Source organism: Octopus sinensis, linkage group LG24 (genome assembly GCF_006345805.1).
Source record: "Octopus sinensis linkage group LG24, ASM634580v1, whole genome shotgun sequence".
Classification (NCBI taxonomy): Eukaryota; Metazoa; Mollusca; class Cephalopoda; order Octopoda; family Octopodidae; genus Octopus; species Octopus sinensis.
The window spans coordinates 11,886,350-11,908,428 of record NC_043020.1 but is presented as its reverse complement, the minus strand read 5'-3'; the positions used below and the strand labels follow the sequence as shown (position 1 = coordinate 11,908,428).

Sequence of the window (22,079 nt, the reverse complement as noted above, 5' to 3'; positions counted from 1 at the left end):
AAATTCTTCAAAACGCCTGCATTTTGCTTCGTTGTCATGCAACGAGCCTTCTTTTGGTCCAAGGAGTTGGTAAAAATCGATTTCTTATTTCGGAAACCAACAATATTTCAACTAGATCTCAACCTGGCGAAATAGATAATACAGAAGAAGACACGGTTCATCTACCATTTGGCGAAGGAATTGTTGGTTTCGTAGCGGAAAACGAATGTTTAGTAAATATTAAAGAAGCGTGGCGTGATTCACGCCTTACGGAAAATATGAGAGAGACTAACTGTCAAATTAGATCGATTCTTTCGCTACCAATTTTCGATAAAAACGATCGTGTGATAGGAGTAGCTAAAGCATTGAATAAATTGGATGGAGATAATTTCGATTCTAGTGATGAAAACTTATTCGAATGTTTCTCGAAAATTTGTGCTCTGAATCTCAACAATGATCAGTTCTTTAAAGCTGCCCAAGGAGAAACAATACGGCATCAAATGTTATTGAAACTCGGTCGGTGTTTTTTGAAAACGGGGGAGGATTTCCAGAGACTTGTATCTGAAATTCTTCAATACGCCATCAAAATGCTGGACTGTGATAATATCAGCATCTATTTAAGTGATGATATAGACGATGCACGTCAACTGACCGAGTCAGCGAACGTTTTACAACTTTTGAAGGGAGACACTAAAGTAAAAAATACTCCTATAGACCCAATGTTCATATCATTTATTGAACGAAATATGAATAGTGCTAGCATGGTGAATGTAGTTAGCGTGACTAATTTACATGATAGAACCAAATGGAAAACCAAAATCACATTGGATGGTGATATACTAAATTGGATAATTTGCGTGACAATACACGGTGATCGCGATAGTGTAATTGGTTATATGATGTTTCTCAGGAAGACGATTAATACCTTTAGTGAAAATGACATTAATATGTTGGAGACATTTGCCATTTTCTGCGGACTGGCGATTTATAACGACCATTTGTACAAAAGTTGCAATAAAATAACATCCAGCCAAGATTTCGCATACGAATTGCTTCAGTTTCACACGACTTGCGAAGAAGAAGAAGCTTATGACATGCAACATCAAGACATTCGCACAACAAGTCACTATAAACTTTACTCTTACAATTTTATTAGTTATTTATACTCAGAAGACGAACAGGTTATATTGACTGCTCTTATCTTTATAGAAATGAACGCTCTAAATTCATTGAAAATATCCAAGTTTACTTTGTATAGATGGATACTAACTGTGAAAAAAAACTATCGTCCTCTTACCTACCATAATTGGCAGCATGCTGTCAATGTTACTCAAGCAATGTTTTGTATGTTGACCACCGGTAGATTACAAGTATATTTCAAAGAATTTGAACTAATATGTCTGCTAATAGCTTGCTTGTTTCATGACATTGATCACAGAGGAACCAATAATGCATTCCAAGTGAATACAGCATCGCCTCTTGCTACTCTCTACAATACGTCTGTGTTGGAAAACCATCATATAAATCGAAGTATCATGATATTGCAAAATGAAGATACAAATATTTTAAAAAACGTTTCAGCTGAAAAATATAAGAAGGCTCTCAAATTTATCGAGAAAGCAATCCTCGCTACAGACCTTGTAGATTATTTTTTGAAAAGAAACACTTTTAGAAAACACATCGAAGACGGTAACAAAACTTTTGAGTCTCGAGAAAGCGTTGAATTATTAACTAGTATGATAATGACTGCAGCTGATCTTACAGCTATTACCAAGCCATGGGATTTTCAAAAATTCTCAGTCATGTTAATGGCTGAGGAATTCTTTACACAAGGAGACATGGAAAGAGCTTATGATATTCCTCTGTTGCCGTTAATGGATCGCAATTGTATACGCGAAATACCACAAATGCAAGTTGGTTTTATTGATTTTGTGAGTACACTGCTTTATAAAACTTTGTCAGAACTGCATGAAGAATTGGAGCCTTTATATCATGGGATGCTCGACAACAGAGCTCACTGGGCTGGTATTGCAAATGGTGATGAAATATTTGATATTAAGAAAGAGTATGAATTAGCTTTAAAGACGTTTTACTCAGGAGTACCGATATCGAGTACGACTACTCCGATGTTACAAGTAAATGTAGCCACACAGACAGTTCTGACATATTTAAATGTGGTGCTAGAGCAACAAACCATCCAAACCATACTTTCTTATCCTATTGAAGAATTAGTCACTGTGGATGATCTAACAATACCTGTTTCACCGGAAACTGAGATGATTACTAGAGTAACAAAGAATTGTCAAACCGATGAACGATCCCCAACTGTAAGCGAAGTATCTGTTCAGACTTATGTACCTGCTACACGTACTGGTGAAGCCTCACCCGATGAACCACAACCACACGTGTTCAGACGACAACCGTCCACTTTAACAAAATCTGGGAACTACTCGGGATCAGAAACTATAGTTTCATCACGTTCCAAGTCGTCATTATACAGGTCGCCTTATACAGCAAGACGATCAAGTTGTTTCGATGAGCTTCTTTACGAAAGACGCCGGGAATTAGAGCAGGAAAAAGGAAAATCATTTAGAAATGCACTCTGTTTAGAAAAACCTTTGTCTATAAAAAGATCATCGCGTGTTATTTTACCACCGAACCCAGTACGACGGGAAAGCACACAAACACGTTCCAGTGATTATATATTCAACAGAAGTTCGTCTACCATACGGTTTTCGATTGGGGAAATTTCTCAAAGAGATGAAGTTTTGTTTGAAAACATTCCGAAGAAGTCTTCTTTGAAATCCGAAATATCGGTGAAATCTCCCATTAAGGAGAACGAAAATGTTCGTAAGAAGAGTAAAGAGGTACAGATAACTACGCCAAAAAAGAACAGACTGTCTTGGACGGATGCATACGAGGGTAGTGATAGTACAAAAAGTAGAATACCTGTGGCTCGAAAGTCACTTTCTATACCGAGAGATCGAAAGGACAGTGTGGTTAAAAGATCGAGTTCAATAATGAAAAAAGATACGACACAGAATATGGAGTTTCGAAAACGAAAATGTGTGAAAGCTGTTCCAAAGAATTCTCAAAGGCGTAAAAGATTGGCTATTTGTGTGATTTGTTAGACTACCATTATATGGGCCGGAGGAACAACTGGTGTTCTAGTAACGAAAATAAAAATGAAATAACAAAGGCATTAAAATGTTTTCTTCTTTATGCACAAAGCCGACATTTTTGAGGAGAGGATGCGGGATTAGTCGAAATCATTGAATCCATTCCTTGACTCGTACTCCGAAGAAATGAAACGTAAAGTTAACCTCGGCGGGATTTGACTTCAGAAGGTATAGACGAGGGACAAATATGGTGAGGCATGATATCCGATACTACGATTGTGCCACCTCATCGCCCCTCACAACAATATTAAAATGCCGTTGAGAGAGTAATTAAATTAAATAAATTGATTAGCAAATATTTAAGTTTCTGGTTTCAAAACTTTGGCATTTAAACCAGCAAATCAACTCAAATATTCTGCTTTGTTTCATTTTAAAATCTAAACCGACCATATCTGGCCTCTCACACCTACCCGACCTGTCATTCAAAAAACATATCACACTCTCGCAATCTCGAAGCTACGAGCTGGTAACAATGTATTTTACTGCCGACAGACAGAAACACAGACCACACACAACAACCTAACATTCACTCTCACCCTGTATACATGCATACATACATACATACATACATACATAATACATACATATATATATATATATATATATATATATATATGTACGAGGGGCGTTCAATAGTAATGCCCCTGACCCTTCCCATAGCATAGTAGTTCAACGATACTTGGCACAGTTATTAGTCTTTTCCTACATAGGAACTACCCAGAGTTATGCATTTCTCCCATCGTTTGATACAGCTCTGGAGACCGTTTTTGTAAGAAGACCCCAGCTTTGGTCCTCCAACCACGACGTGACTTCAGAATCAAGGCTGCATCATCTGGGAAACGCTTTCTTTCAAAATCAACTTCATGGCAGGGAAGAGGTAAAATCAGAGGGGTGCAAGGGGAGAAGTTCATAGCTGCACGCCTGTGCTTCTGATCTGGCGACACGCGAGTTGTGGACCGTAGCGTTTTCCTGCAGGAGGGAGGATGCCTTTGCTGATCTTGCCCCGCCTCTTGATTTTGATAGCTTCTCTTATTTCCTCAAAAGTGAAGCATAATAGGCTCCTGTAATTGTGGTACCCTTTGCCAGGAATCTGTCATCACTACTCCTCCTTCACTGGTCCCAGAATACTGTGAGCATAACCTTGTCAGCGGAGGCTGCACCCTTGCCTTCTTTGAGGAGGTGAGTCACGGTGCTTTCACTGCATCGACTGGGCTTTGGTCTATGGATCATAGTGATGGACCCAGGTTTATCCTGTTGATCAGTCTTTTGAAAAATTTTGACTCATCTTCTTGGCACAATCTCCAAATTCATCCTCGGCACTCAACGCGTTCTTGCTTCTGGAAAGTTTGAGCAACCTGGAAATCCATCTGGCAGACACCTTTTGCATATGCAAATGGTCATGAATGATAGTTTCCACAGACCCGGTACTAATCTTGACCTTATGGCTATTTGGCGAATAGTTATGCGTTGACTTCCAAAATGGCAAGCCTCAACTTGACGGACAGACGTCTCATCAACGGCAGAAGGGGCGTACCAGATCTGGGAGCTGTTTCCACAGAGTCCGACTATGTTTGAATTCACAATGCCAGCGTTTTACAAGGTCATATGATGGGGCATCATCACCATAAGGTACTTCATTTCATCAAAGTCTCCCGTGGTGTGCGTCCTTTCAAATACAAAACCAGATCACTGCTCCACACTCAACAGGCTCCATTTCACACTTGACTCCGTTCAAACACCTGTAAATCAGAAACCACAATTAGTTCAGAGCTGTAATTCGCCACTTATCTATAGACGTATAAATAGTGCACATGCAAAATTTCAGCTAGATCAAACAAATGCAAGTGGGGTCAGGGGCATTACCTATTGAATGCATCCTCGTGTATATATATATATATATATATAATATATATATTATATATATATTATATATATATATATAATATATATATATATATATATATATATATATATATACAAGATTAACTTACTTTGGAAATGGATGCGTGGCGTTCAATCACATAATAATATAAATAAAAATATATAGATATATGTATGTACATTTATGTATGTACATATATGTATTATATATATATTATGTTGTATGTTACATATTTGTATATATATATATATATATATATATATAGTATATATATATATATATATATATATATATATATATATATATATATATATGGATATATGTGTATGGACGTCACAAATTGTAAACACATGAAATACGAAGACCAAACTCGGGTACGCGAACACACGAGAGAAGCAAATGGAAACATGACAAGTAACATAAAGAACGACCGTCACCAGTTGTCGGCTGTCCATCTGCCCCTCATTTCGAGCAAATGTTATAACAAACGATGGATAGGTGTCATTTTCGCTACAGCTGTTTCTAACAGTTGTCAATTGATTAGTGAGTACATTATGTCATTATAAAAAGTTGCATGATTAATTCAAAGTAATCAAAGCAAATAAGCATTACATTTGACAGAGAACACTGAATGTTGAAGATATAACTGATGGGGCAGTGGCGTAACTGAATGGTTTCAGGTTGGCCGAAACAAATTGCGATTTACCTTTCATCTTGGAAGATTATTTTGCCATACTAAAGCAAGAAATACTTTTACGAAAATACCTGATGAATAAAAAAAGACCCTGGAGCTGTTAAAAGATGCTAAAACATGATCGAATTTGGGTATAATTTCAAACGCCTATGGGAAGCATTACACGTGTAGTAAAGAAACATCTGACCTGATGTCATCGAAATATTATCTTTCTTAACGACAAGAAATTAGAGATAAAACAATACATTCTATGCTACTATCTAAACGTAAGATTACTCTGCGATAAACACACAGGCACACGCACACATATATACGTGTGTGTGTGTGTGTGTGTGTGTGTGTGTGTAAGTGAAGGTGCAGGGCTCAGTGGTTAGAGTGTCGGGTTGAGAATCGCGAGGTTGTGAGCTCGATTCACGGACCGGGCTGTGTTGTGCTCTTGAGCAAGACACTTCGTTTCACATTGCTCCAGTTCACTCGGCTGTAGAAACATGTCAAGCTGAACCGCCCTTTGCCTTTCTCTTGGACAGCGGAGAGACTGATATGCATGGGTGACTGCTGACCCTCCACAAACAACCTTGCCTGGGCTTCTGCTTGGGTGGAGAGCTTTTTAAGTGCAATCCATGGTCATTTAAATATATATAATTGAAAGTGCATAACTCAGTGGTTAGAGCGTCGAGCTCACAATATATACATACATACATACATACATACATACATACATACATACATACATACATAACATACATACATACGTGTGTATGTATGCATACATATATAAATGCTATCTCTGAAGAGCGCTAGGTTACATAATTGGCTGTTAACCCTAACCCTAACCCTAACCCTAACCCTAACCCTACAGCGAAACCGACTGGTAAGCTCGACTGTAATGTATATACAATACTGTACACCTCTATTATAATATGGATATAGAATATATATATTATATATATATATATATATATATATACATATACATAATATATATATACATACATACCATATATATATATATAATATTACATATATACATATATAATATATATAAATATGTGTATATATATGTATGTATATATAATATATATATATATATATATATATATATATATATATATGTATATATTATATGTATATATATATATATATAATATATATATATATATTATCGATATATATATATATATAATATATATATATATATATATATATATATATATATAATATATTTAAATAGGATAGCTCGTATACGATAGGTATATATTTGTAAAAAATGAAGTTCGAAAATGCTGCTATATTATACAATTTTTTATTTTTATATATACATTACAACATGTTTCAGTTCCTGAAATGAACCTTATCAAAAAAAGTTATATATAAAAAAAGACAGCTCATGCCGTCAAACACAAGAAATTCATTTACAATACACAACGGAGTCAGACATCTTAAAGTTCATATATAGTTTGAAGTAAGTTCATTCATGCTATATGTTCAAGTGTTGTTCGATGCAGTGGCCCCCACGGTGGCGATACGTATTCAATATAAAAAACAGATCAAAGTGGTGGAAAGCAGTCAATACAGAAGATTGATGTTCCCGAAAGAGCGAGGAAGTCATTTTTACCTTGAGCAATTGTGATGACCCATGTCAAGCGGAACGGGACGTCATCAACATTCTGACCAATCGTGACCTATCGCTGTATTATAACTGCCTCTTGTCTGTATCCTGTTTTGACCAGTCGTTTCGTTAGGTGGCTTAGTCAAGCAGAACGGGACGTCATCAAGATTCTGACCAATCACGACTTATAGCTGTATTAGATCTGCCCCTTTTCGTTAGGTGGCTTAGTCAAGCAGAACGGGATGTCATCAACATTCTGACCTATCGTGATCTATCGCTGTATTATAACTGCCTCTTGTCTGTTTCCTGTTTTGACCAGTCGTTTCGTTAGGTGGCTTAGTCAAGCAGAACGGGACGTCATCAAGATTCTGCCCAATCACGACTTATAGCTGCATTAGATCTGCCCCCTGTCTGTTTCTTGTTAGGTGACTAGTCAAGCAGAAAAGGACGTCATCAATATTCTGACTAATCTCTGCCCCCTGTTTGTATCCTGTCCATTCTAGCAGAACTAGACGTCATCAACGTGTTGACCAATCAGAATCGGGTCTGACCCTTAGCTGTATCGTATGTAGTCAGTCCATCAGGGTCAGATTTGCACGAAAAAAAAAAAAATTTTTTTTCCTTTTTTACTAAGGCATATTTCCGTTAGTGCGAGTGACTGTTTAAGTAGCGGCCGCGTGTGGTGGAATTTTGCTTCTCCTTTTCGGAGGACTTATCTTTTGTTTTAATATTCCTGGCCCAGGGTGTTTAAACTTGGTCTAAATTTTTTTATGAAATACAGTTCTTTATTTTGGCGTTGTGTGAAGGTTGCGTTGTCACTGAATTTATAGAGCGGGTTAGTTGTAAATTTCGGATTTACATTTTCAGCACATCTATCTATGTGTCCGCTGACCGGTATTTTGCGGTAATCAGGGTTTCTAATTTGTGATTTATGCACCGCCATCCTGTTACGTAAGCTATTTTTTGTATGGCCTATATACTGCATATTGCAGCCTGCGCATGTTATGACGTAAATTAAGTTTTCTGATGCGCAGGTGAAGTTTGTTCTAATGGTGAACTGGTGGCCTTGTTCCAGTATAAATTCTGATCCTTCTTTCAAGATGACACAGATTCCGCAGTTGGGCCTTCCACATTTTCTAACTGCTGGTTTTGTGGTTGATGTTGAGTGCAGTGTAGCTTGGGTTAAAATCCTTTTCAAGGATTTTGGTTGCCGTTTACTTTTAATGATGGTGTGTGTTTCGAGGATCCGGTTCATCTTTGGGTCTCCCTTTAGTAGGGCTGTGCTTTGTAGTATGGTGTTGAAGGCCTCATTGTTGAGTGGGTTGTGTGTAGAGATGTAGGGAAGGGTTTTTTATTGTTCTTTCTTTTTGGTTTTGTTTGTCTCGGTCTTCTATACTTAATTTAAGTACCCGTTGGATTGCACTGTCTATTAGGGGCTGTGGATAGTTTCTATTTGTGAGTGTGGTTCTAAGTTCCTGGAGACGTGTGTGTCGGGTGTTTGTGTCTGATATTATGGTGCAAATCCTTCTAGCTAAACAAAAAGGGACATTCATTCTAGTGTGTCGTGGGTGGCATGAATCAAAGGGTAGGTACTGTTTGGAGTCTGTCGGTTTATAGTAGATATCTGTCTCTATTTTGTTGCCGGTTTTCTTAATGAGGATGTCTAAAATGGTAATTCTTTTTCGTTGTGGTCCATCGTGAATTGTATATTGTCATTTATTCCATTTAATAGTATTTTAAATTCCTCAAGTTTCTCTATACCTTTGTCCCAGATGATGAAACAGTCATCGAGGTATCTTTTCCAGTTGTTATGGATATAGGTGGCGAAGGTGTTTCCATATTTCTCGAGTGTTATCCGGTATAGTATTTTCTCGAGGTATCCCATCACTAGGTTGCAAAAGATGGTGCAGTACGCGTGCCCATCGCTGTTCCCGATCTTTGTCTGTAGAAATCATTGTCAAAATAAAATAATTGTTCTCTAAAATGAATCTAAGTCCTTCTATTATAAGGTCTTTGTTTATGCGAGTTGGGAGTTCAAAGGGGTAGTTATTCAGCCAGAAGGTGATCGCTTCTATTCCTAGGTGTGAGGGATGTTAGAATAAAGATTAACTACGTCGAATGATACTAGAAGGGTTTTCTCATTGACTGTTTTAGGGAGGTGGTTGAGCATATCTATATCGTCTCTTACGTAGCTTTTGATGTGTTTTAGGAAAGGTTTAAGAAGTGTGTCTAAGAAATTGCTGAGGCGGTGAGTTTCACATGCTGGCCCTGCTATTATCGGTCTTAGTTTAAGATCATTTGGTGAAGGGATTTTGATGAGTGTGTCAGTGGATGTTTTGCACGTTTCTCTAATTATTTGGCTTTTGTACCTTAGGGATACCATAGAACAAACTCGATTTGCATTTGAAGTTAGTGATGTATTCATACTCCTTGTTCGTGAGTCCTTCTTGGTATGTGTTGATTAATGTCCTAAGGTTATGCATTATTTTTTGCTGATATACTGTTGGGCCCTTTCATAATACGTTTATCATCTTTAATAGGGATAGCACTAAATTTTTTAATTCGTTTGTATTCATTATTACTATCGCGTTGCCCTTATCTGCTCCCTAATGTTATTATTGTTTTGTCTTCTCTTAGTTTGATGAGGTCGTTCCATTCTCTTTTGTTGAAGTTAGGGCTGTTTTGTTTCTTGATGAATTGAAACGGGAAATTAGTTATGTAGTCACAATAGCGGTCTAAGGCTTTATTCTTTCCCTTGGTGGGGGTGTAATTGCTCTTGTTTCTAGCTATGAGTCCTCCTCTATTTGTTTGTCTTGAAATGCCTCGGTGAGTCTTAGTTTTCTGCAAAATTCCCCGAAAATCATCTTTCATTTCATAGTAATTAGAACGTGTGGGGTAGGTGGAAATTAAGTCCTTTGGAGAGTATGCTTATTTTGTTAGGTGTAAGTTCTTTGTTTGAGAGTTATCTTAATTTACTGAGGTTCTTTTGTTTGTCCTTTGCCCTCGTGTGTCCCTGTTCCTGTGTGTAAGAGCTAAAAAAATTGTTGGTGTAGTATTGTTCAAAGCTACTATTTATCTGTCTCATGTTGTTATAATTGTCAGAGTGAGTTTGTGGTGCTCTGTTCTGGATATACATATATATATACATATATATATATAATAATATATATATATATATATTATATATTATATATATTATATATATATATAGATATATAATATATATAGATATATATATACATATATATATACATATTATATTATACATATAATATATATATAATATTATATATACATATATATCTATATATATAAAATACATATATATACATATATATATACATATATATTAATCAGCCGGAAATGCGAAGATGATCCGGTTCTTGACTGAAGATTGAAGGCTTCGAATGTCTCGTCCGTGTTTTTTGTATCGTCTTCTAAATGTTTCACGTTCTTGCGGTATTTCGTCTGCCGCTACGTTCTGAGTTCAAATTCCGCCGAGGTCGACTTTGCATTTCATCCTTTCGGGGGTCGATTAAATAAATACCAGTTACACACTGGGGTCGATATTATTGACCTAATCCGTTTGTCTGTCCTTGTTTGTCCTCTCTGTGTTTAGCCCCTTGGGGGTAGTAAAGAAATAGGTATTTCGTCTGTCTTTATGTTCTGAGTTCAAATTCCGCACATACATACACACATACATACATACATACATACATACATACATGCATGCATACATACATACATACATACATACATAAATGCATGCATAAATGCATGCATGCATACATACATACATACATACATACATACATACATACATACATACACACACAAACACACACATACATACATACATTCATACATACATACATACATACATACATACATACATCATACATACATACATACATACACAAACACACACATACATACATACATTCATACATACATACATACATACATACATACATACATACATACATACATACATAGGTAGAGTTGGGAAGAAAAACCGCTCTTGATACTGAAAAATATTTCGAATGTCGTTGTATTATGTTTCATGAGGGGACATGTGGGGCGACTTACGGAAACACAAAACTGTTGTGCATTGTTTGTTTGTGTGCATGTGTGTGAACGCGTGCGTGACGGATATATAAAAGGTTACAAAATACCGATGAGGTCTAAAGAACAATATCAAAATTTCGTAAATATTTTGCTGTGACATATTGGCATTCATTGGTCGTGTGTTATGTAATCAGTTTGTATTAGTGAGTGAGTGATGAATTCTGTTTTTTATTATTATTATTATTTACCAGAGAAATTCGTTTCTGTAGATAGTTTATCAAAATCCGACATTGAAGTGGAGAGTGGAGAGTGGGGGGGGGAGGTATTCAAAGTCAGATAGACGTTAACAGGATGACGGGAGGTGAAGTGAGGGGGGATGGGGCATGAGAATGCGATAACTAATAGATGATAGAGCTTAGAGGGAGGGAGCGAGGGAGCGAGCGAGGGAGCGAAAGGTAGGGGACGAAAAGAAAGAAAGAATGAAAGAAGGAAGGAAGGAAAGAAAGAAGGAAGGAAGGAAGGAAGGAAGGAAAGAATGAAGGAAAGAAAGAAAGAAAGAGAGAAAGAAAGAAAGAAAGAAAGATAGGGGACGAGAAGAAAGAAGGAAAGAAAGAAAGAAAGAAAGAAAGAAAGAAGGAAGAAAGAAAGAAGGAAAGAAAGTAAGAAAGAAGGAAAGAAAGTAAGAAAGAGGGAAGGAATGAAAGAAAGAAAGAAAGAAAGAAAGAAAGAAAGAAAGAAAGAAAGAAAGAAAGAAAGGGGGAGATCTGAGTGAGTAGAGGAAAGCGATAAAGGGAAAAGAGTGATAGTAATAGTCAGATTAGGCAACAAAAAAAAATTGAGAGCGACTGATAAAAGATCGAAGAAAGAGTAAAAAAAAAATTGAGAGAAAAGGGGGTCATGATAACTGCATTTCCCCCCCATTTCTTTTCCCTCAATTACTAAGCGATTTTTGGTTTAAGATAACTTTCATTTCTATAGCTTGTATTCTGACAGTAAACTAAAATTTATTTTGATCGAAAATGGCCGAAAATCGAATCAAAGGCAGAAGTATAAATGCAGATAAAGAATCGTCTGCGGATGTACATGTCCTGAATGGTAAATTATTAGGATCAGAGGGAAAAACCTCCTTCATAATCTATCTTCTTTCAGCACTAGCCCAGTTATCGGTTTTGTGTGTCGGATATGATTTGGGGGCGTCTTCAGGGGCTGTACTTATCGTTAAAGATGCCATGCACCTTTCAACCATTTGGCAACAGTTAATTATGGCTGGACCTTTACCTGTGGCTGTCATTATTTCAATTATTGCCACCAAAATCAGCGACAAATTTGGCCGAAGAAAAACAATTATGGCGAGCAGTGTTTCGTATATTATTGGATCTATTATTTCCGGGAGTGCAGTCAACCAATACATGCTTCTATGTGGACGATTTATTGTGGGTTTCGGATTCGGTAAGCAGAAAAGAATTTGATTATTCTTGTTCTTAATTTATCACCAAGTCTTTATACACTTGCTGTGTTTGTTTTTTATCATTGTAGAATTTTGTTTTTCATTTGTTTCATTGTAGAACTTCGTGTATATTGTGAACCATTGCATGAATTCCATGAACAAAATATATGTGTGACAGTGCGAAAACTAACGTCTTTCTGAATGCCCGTCTATTTTTAAGCGTTCCAAACGTGACCATCCTGTTTTTTTTTTTTAACCCAGATATTTCACATGTCTCCTCCAGCTATCTTTTGTTTTTTGCTTCATTTTTTGTTTGGGCTTTTTTAGAACGAATCAAGGTAATGTTATAAGTAACTGAAAAATTGGAGGATGATAAGGTAAAAGGTGTCCGGTGATAGTTTTGCTGGCTCAGGTTAATCGCCGATTGGAAGCACTCCGTCGGTTACGACGATGAGGGTTCCGGTTGATCCGAATCAACGGAACAGCCTTCTCGTGAAATTAACGTGTAAGTGGCTGAGCACTCCACAGACACGTGTACCCTTAACGTAGTTCTCGGGGATATTCAGCGTGACACAGAGAGTGACAAGGCCGGCCCTTTGAAATACAGGTACAACAGAAACAGGAAGTAAGAGTGAGAGAAAGTTGTGGTGAAAGCGTACAGCAGGGATCACCACCATCCCCTGCCGGAGCCTCGTGGAGCTTTAGGTGTTTTCGCTCAATAAACACTCACAACGCCCGGTCTGGGAATCAAAACCGCAATCCTACGACCGCGAGTCCGCTGCCCTAACCACTGGGCCGATTAATTATTGAAATAAAACAAAATTTGATTTTCTTTTTTGTCCTAATTTTAATTTCAATTTCCCTTACATTCATTTGTTAACCAGACCCCCAACCACAAAAGTGTATGGTTACTGATGTCGCCCTTCATTGAACAGACTTCAAAGGCGTTCCAGCAATGGCTATCATATATGTTTCTCTATCAAAGACAAGATTTTACAATGTGTCCATCCTTTATTTAAAACATTAGATTGCAATTTGATCGAGCCTGGCTGCTATTTCTTGTAGTTCGATTGACCACCTAGTGGCTTCTGCGGTTGGCTTTCAGATAAACCAGCTACTTAGAGATAAACCAGCTTTATCTGAAAACAGCTGGGAAATACTGTCTATGCGATCGCAGCAAAAACGACTCCACTACGCCCGCCCACCCATACAAACACACACATACACACGCGCACACATAAAACACGCTTCTTTTATTATTACGTGGTAATTGCTGGCTTTGTGCTAAAATTCGAAACCATTTTTACATGGCAAAATACGTAACAGATTTTTATCTCCCAGGTCTACTCTTGAATACGAAAATAATTTAGGGTTTCCATAACTTTCATTTGTTCCTTTGTACACTGACAGTAAAAAAGGCATTTATTCTGCTCCTGATCGAAAATGACCGAAAATCCAAACAAATATAGATTTGAAAAATTGGACAAAGTGTTTCCCAAAAAAGAAAAAAGCTTCTTGAATCTCTATATTCTAACGATCATGGCACACATGTCTATTTTGTCATTTGGATGGGATTTGGGCGCTTCGTCAGGCGCTATACTTCTCGTCAAAGACGCCATGCATCTTCCAGCCACATGGCAACAGCTGTTCATTGCTATGCCCAGTGTAGGGGCTGCCATCTTGTCCATCATTGGTTCTGAGATTAGTAACATATTTGGCCGAAGAAAAACTAGCATGGCGAGTAGTGTTTCGTTTTTTGCCGGCGCTGTTATTTCGGGAAGTGCACTGAACAAGTATATGCTTCTGTTTGGACGATTGCTGGTGGGTTTCGGATGTGGTAAGAGGAAACGAAATTATTATTCTTGGTACCATTTTGGAATTGGGTTCTCGCGCTACTTATTATTTTATTTATTTACTTTCTTTTCGTAATTTTTTTCTATATGCATTGACAATTATATTTTGGACCACTAATGGAACTTCATGCGCCGGTTACGGGTGCGTATCTTCTGTCTTTTCTTTCACTTGTATCTGTCCTCAGACTACGGCCATGCCTTGAAGAATTTCTAGTCGCATGACTCCACCAGTACTTACTTTTTTAAAGCCTGGTACTTATTCTACCAATCTGTTTTGCCGAATCGTTAACTTACGGGGACGTAAACACACTAATACCTATTTCTTTACTACCCACAAGGGGCTAAACACAGAGAGGACAAACAAGGAGATTAAGTCGATTGATTATATCGACCCCAGTGCGTAACTGGTACTTATTTAATCGACCCCGAAAGGATGAAAGGCAGAGTCGACCTCGGCGAACGGCAGACGAAATACGGCTATGCATTTCGCCCGGCGTGCTAACGTTTCTGCCAGCTCGCCGCCTTAAACACACTAATACCAGTTATCAAATGGTGGGGGACAAACAAAAACATAAAGACAAACACACACATAACACACACGTACACACAACACACACACACACACAACACACACACACAACGCACACACACAACTCACACACACAACGCACACACACAACGTACACACACAACTCACACACACACACAACTCACACACACACACACAACACACACACACACAATGGGAAAATACTCTGAATTAAGAATACAAACGGAATGAAACAAGTTTTGCGTATATCAGACCGCGGATTCCCAAGTATGCATTTTTTTAGGTTATTTTGTGGGAGTTTGTTTCCACAAATTTAAGCAGTAAAACCTGGAATTATTGCCCTTCACTGTGAACACTGGATAGTTTTGTTTCCATAACTACAAATGTGTACCCCCACCGACTTTTTGCCTCATAACTTCCAGAAAAATGAATACTTTTTGACGGAATTTTCAACAAATACCGCTTAGATGTTGTGGATTCAGAGCATATAGGGATTTATGGGATAGTATTTTCCCGAGGGTTTAGGGAAAAAAGTTTCGGAAAATTCACACGATCCGACTTTTTCCCTCATAACTTTCAGGAAAATGAATTTCTTTTAATAAAATTTTATACAAATACCTTTCAAACGGCATAGATTACGATTATAACAAAATTTGTGGAGAATTTTTTTCTCGAAGGGATGGAGAGAGAAGTTTCGGAAAAATACATTCGAAAGTGATAAAGAAACGAGAAGGGTTGTCTTGTAATGTGCTAGAAACTACTGCCAAATCTCCTTTAAATCACTCACTTTTTCCTCTAAAAATATTAACAATTTTTTAATATTTTTTTTACCAAAAAGGCCCCTCCTATGGGAAAAAAACTCCGAAAATATCATAACCCTGAAATGGAAAAATTGTTTCCATTAATTTTATGTTTACGCTATATAATAATTCCTTTTGCACTTTTGTAGAAGTGTACACATATGTTATAAATAAATGCTGTTATTGGAGTTCAAGTTTATCGCGGAGGCTCTATTTCTATTAGATGCAGCAAATCTTTATATATAAAAGAGAAGTTGTGTGTCTGTCTCCTACGATTTAGATTCCTAACTACTCCCACATTTTGCGGTGCAGTTTAACCAAAACCGGGTATCTTATAGTCGGGATTCATATCGAGCCCTTCTGGGTATTAGCGCGCGTCTACGATGAGTCTACGATTTTAAAAAAAAGTTACCATCATTTTTTTCCATTTAATGCGTTTTTTTCGCTATTATATAAAGGGAAGTAACTCTCTAAAAATGTCTACGATGAGCCAACGATTTTTTAAGAAATTTACCATCATTTTTTTTCCATTTTTTATGCATTTTTTTTTTGCTATTTTTTGGCTATAACTCTCTAAAAATGCTTTATAGTTATTTCCCTTACAAACCCGAGCAACGCCGGGCGATACTGCTAGTAATCAATAAAACTTTAAACATGAACTTGTAAGCCAGACTTATGATGACACGAACGAATTGAAATATATAACTGAAGTATCATAAAATTAACTTCCAATTTCAATGCCATGTTGAAATCAGCTTCAGTGTTTTATAACCTGAACTGTCAGTGACCCAACGGGTAACGGTATTTTAGTATATGTATATATATATATAAGAGTGGAGGCGCAATGGCCCAGTGGTTAGGGCAGCGGACTCGCGGTCGTAGGATCGCGGTTTCGATTCCCAGACCGGGCGTTGTGAGTGTTTATTGAGCGAAAACACCTAAAAGCTCCACGAGGCTCCGGCAGGGGATGGTGGTGATCCCTGCTGTACTCTTTCACCACGACTTTCTCTCACTCTTACTTCCTGTTTCTGTTGTACCTGTATTTCAGGGGGCCGGCCTTGTCACTCTCTGTGTCACGCTGAATATCCCCGAGAACTACGTTAAGGGTACACGTATCTGTGGAGTGCTCAGCCACTTACACGTTAATTTCACGAGCAGGCTGTTCCGTTGATTCGGATCAACCGGAACCCTCATCGTCGTAACCGACGGAGTGCTTCCATCCACAGTTATATATCACTGCCACTAGTAATATATTTTCCCGTATACTTTTCTTTTAATTCGATCGGAAACAGCTGACAATCAAAACAGAGATATTTTAAAATATTCTGAAGGTGGATAAAACCGGATCTTTTCGGTTTGAACGGCAGTTTTTAACATAATTTCTAGGTAACTAAAAAAATTTAAACTTCGTATACTGGTAGAATGTGTTTATAAAACATCTTTTTCTCTTGGTTTTATTGAGAAAATTCTATAGTTTGTAAGATATTTGTTGTTTTTTTCTTCAATTTCTGCAATTTCAACCAATCAATTGCGTGTATTGAGTTAAAAAACATTATGTGTCGTATGAATATGTCCCGCGTTTAAGAAACAGATTGGGTTTATTTACATTTGTGAAGAAAAAAAGATATCTTTTCCCCCACCCTTAACCCTAACTAACCCTAACCCTAATCCTAAAACCGATTGAAATGCAATAGATCGGTACTAGGGTCATAATTATGGGTGACAATTTCATATGAAAACGCTAAAAAAAAAACTGTCGTTCAAACCGAAAAGATCCATAAAACAAGCATTATTTGAAAGTATTGGGTTTATTTATATTTGTGAATAAAAAAAGATATCTTTTCCCCCACCCCTAACCCTAACCATAAAACCGATTGAAATGCAATAGATCGATACTAGGGTCATAATTATGGGTGACAATTTCATATGAAAACGCTAAAAAAAACTGTCGTTCAAACCGAAAAGATCCATAAAACCAGCATTATTTGAAAGTATTTCAGTCAGTGAATCTGAGAATTTGCGATAGTGGAGCCGCTTTTATTTGATCGAAAATGGCCGAGCGTCAAAAGAGAGATACAAATAATGTTAAACAGGATAAGGAAACAATTGCAGAGGGAAAAACGTCGTTAAAGTTTATATAAAATCTTCGTTAAGGCGGCGAGCTGGCAGAAACGTTAGCACGCTGGGTGAAATGCTTAGCGGTCTGTCGTTACGTTGTGAGTTCAAATTCCGGCGAGGTCGACTTTGCCTTTCATCCTTTCGGGGTCGATAAATTAAATAGCAGTTGCGTACTGGGGTCGATCTAATCAACTTGATCCCTACTCAAAAATTTCAGGGCTTGTGCCTCGAGTAGAAAAAAATATTTTTATTCTTGATCTCAAATTCTACAACCACTATTTCTTTTCTAGAATTTATTAAATGCATTTTCATAAAATAACATTTTAACAAAAACATCCTTAATGTTAACTTTAGGTTTTTTGCTAAATTCTTTATAACATGGGTGGATTGCTTTTACTCACAAGTCTGCTGGTTCGACTCACTGCTAGATTATTTCCTGAAAAACAAAATGCTAATCTAAGATACTAGTTCGTGATTTGAATGAGATTGAAGTTCATAAATGCAATTCGAATGAGATTGAAGTCCATAAATGCGATTCGAATAAATACCATGTTAACGTTTTTTTTCTTTATCTTTTCTTTTTTTTTTAATTGTTAATGAATTTTAAAACCGTGGTGTTGATTTGTATGAAATCTGATGTCGCATTCTCGTAACTCGAGGTCGCGTGTTGGCTCTTATAAGCCAGCTTTATCTGAAAGTATTTCAGTCAGTAAGCAAGTCTGTGCGATTATTGCAGTATTAGACCCACTTTCATATTGATCGGAAATGGCTGGAAGTCGAAGCAAATACGCATGTAGTAAGGAAACGCTTGAGGAGAGGAAAGTGTCGTTAAGACTGTATTTTCTGACGGTCCTGGTAGAAATGTCGGTTTTCTCAGTAGGATGTGATTTTGGTGCAACGTCAGGCGCTATGCTTCTCGTCAAAGAAACCATGGAACTTTCATCGATTTGGCAAGTGCTTATTATTTCTGGACCCTTACCCGTGGCTGCAATTGTGTGCGTTGTTGGATCTCATATTAGCAACAAAATTGGCCGAAGGAAAACTGTTATGGCGAGTAGTATTTCCTTTTTAGCTGGAGCGATTATTTCAGGAAGTGCCGTCAACAAATATATGCTGCTGTTTGGGCGATGTCTGATTGGTTTTGGATTCGGTAAGAGGAAACAATATTTTTATTCTTGATCCCACTTTGTCATCAGGTTTTCCCACCAATTTTTTTCCCACTACTTTCCATATGCATTTAATTATTAAATTGTGAAATACAACCAGAATTTTATGCACGAAATATGTGCACAGACACAGTCTTTTACTTCTAAGACTGTTTTGTTTGTCTCCACAATCTTTCCATAGCAGATTATACCTTGGATTCTTACCACGGAAACAGGCATAAATATATCTGAAACTTTCGATTGGCTAAAATTACCCAAAATTCACAAACTTACAAAGATATTAGCCTTTTATTTAATTTATGACAAAAATTACTTTTATTTCCATAATTAGCATACAAAACTACATCAATATAGGAGCACTCCGTCGGTTACGACGATGAGGGTCCCAGCTGATACGATCAACGGAACAGCTTGCTCGTGGAATTAACGTGTAAGTGGCTGAGCACTCCACAGACAAGTGTACCCTTAACGTAGTTCTCGAGGAGATTCAGCGTGACACAGAGTGTGACAAGGCTGGCCCTTTGAAATACAGGTACAACAGAAACAGGAAGAAAGAGTGAGAGAAAGTTGTGGTGAAAGAGTACAGCAGGGTTCACCACCACCCCCTGCAGGAGCCTCGTGAAGCTTTAGGTGTTTTCGCTCAATAAACACACACAACATCTGGGAATCGAAACCGCGATCCTACGACCGCGAATCCGCTGCCCTAACCACTGGGCCATTGCGCCTCCACACTACATCAATACACCAGATTTGAAATCAATTGGAACAAAATTAAAGGAAGTGAAAAGAGTGAACCAAAAGAAAAGATACTTTTTTTCTCATCTATGATTTGTGACCGTTTACTATTCCTAGGAAATATAACTATTAATGCTGCTTAGGTGTACATCGGCACACCGGCACACCGGCACACCGGCACACCGACACACCGGCACATCGGCACACCGGCACACCGGCACATCGGCACACCGGCCACGATTATCCCGCCTTTTATCTACGACAACAACTACATTTTTCAATCGGTCTTTCCTTTGCTTCAAAAGGTAAACAGATTTGAGTGACGTTCAGCTGTTGTTTTTAGCAGATCCAGTCACTACGTAGATATGCACCAATTCATTCTTTATAAATCTGGATTTTTGTGAAGACATTTCTGTAGTTGGGATTACAGCATGTTATTCAAAGCCAGTTTTATTTGAAAGTACTCCAGACAGCAATTTGTTTAATAATTACACTATGCTGTTGAACCACATCATAAAGAAAATAATACACCTCATGCTTATATTTCAGCAGTCAAACACAACGACACGCGTCAAACGTGTTTTATAATCGCACAGTGGAGGCGCAATGGCCCAGTGGTTAGGGCAGCGGACTCGCGGTCATAGGATCGCGCTTTCGATTCCCAGACCGGGCGTTGTGAGTGTTTATTGAGAGAAAACACCTAAAAGTTCCACGAGGCTCCGGCAGGGGATGGTGGTGATCCCTGCTGTACTCTTTCACCACAACTTCCTCTTACTCTTTCTTCCTGTTTCTGTTGTACCTGTATTTCAAAGGGCCGGCCTTGTCACTCTCTGTGTCACGCTGAATATCCCCGAGAACTACGTTAAGTGTGCACGTGTCTGTGGAGTGCTCAGCCACTTACACGTTAATTTCACGAGCAGGCTGTTCCGTTGATTCGGATCAACCGGAACCCTCGTCGTCGTAACCGACGGAGTTTCATTTCATTTCATTTGAGTTTGAGTCCATGCTCAAGCCAAATCGAAGACTCCACCCTCAGAGTCTGGTGTGGTTGCCAGGTTGTATTCTCTGTTTAATTTTGACATGTGTAGGAGCGAGTTTGAGTCAGTTTGTGCTCGTTGTGTATATCCTGGGAGATGGGGTTCATCTCTAATGGTGCTTAAGTATCTATCCAGCTGCAATTTGAATGATTCCACACTGCATCCTGATAGATTTCTGACATGTACCGGAATGGAGTGCTTCCATTTCCATAATCGCACAATTGTATATTACTACCAGTAATTATAAGATTCGTCATATATCTTTGCCTTTGGTCTTCTTTTGAATATTTTATCGGATTTGAGTTTACGTAATTTTCTTACTACATTTTGTTTTCGGGCAGTAAACACCTTTTTTTTTTTATTTCGATCGGATATGGCCGAAAGTCGAAACAGGATAAGGAAACCCCTAAGAAGGAAAAAAAGGGGCATTAAGAATTTATTTTCTGACGGTCATAGTAGTAATGTTGATTTTCTCAGTAGGATGCGATGTCATCAAAGAAACCATGCAACTTTCACCGATTTGACAAGGCGCAGGAGTGGCTGTGTGGTAAGTAGCTTGCTTACCAACCACATGGTTCCGGGTTCAGTCCCACTGCGTGGCATCTTGGGCATGTGTCTTCTGCTATAGCCCCGGGCCGACCAATCCCTTGTGAGTGGATTTGGTAGACGGAAACTGAAAAAAGCCTGTCGATATATGTATATATATATATATATATATATATATATATATAGGCGCAGGAGTGGCTGTGTGGTAAGTAGCTTGTTTACCAACCACATGGTTCCGGGTTCAGCCCCACTGCGCGGCACCTTGGGCAAGTGTTTTCTACTATAGCCTCAGGCCGACCAATCCCTTGTGAGTGGATTTGGTAGACGGAAACTGAAAAGAAGCCCGTCGTATATATATGTGTATATATATATATATATATATATATATATAATATATATATATATATATATTATAT

The 22,079-nt window shown here is 37.9% G+C and overlaps 1 protein-coding gene across 3 annotated transcripts in view; it reads left to right on the top strand.

The window, feature by feature from the left end:
• Window positions 1-12,393: 12,393 nt before the first annotated feature.
• Window positions 12,394-22,079, top strand: part of LOC115223907 (proton myo-inositol cotransporter) — a 112,412-nt gene continuing 102,726 nt past the window's right edge. Inside the window, exon 1 of one of the 3 annotated variants that reach the window (XM_036512689.1) lies at window positions 12,394-12,860. In XM_036512689.1, the coding sequence (XP_036368582.1) occupies window positions 12,431-12,860 (430 nt within the window). In that variant the 5' untranslated portion in view covers window positions 12,394-12,430. Of the gene's footprint in view, window positions 12,861-14,286; window positions 14,696-22,079 lie in introns of those variants that run through there. The other 2 variants (XM_029794635.2, XM_036512690.1) reach the window with 2 other exon arrangements.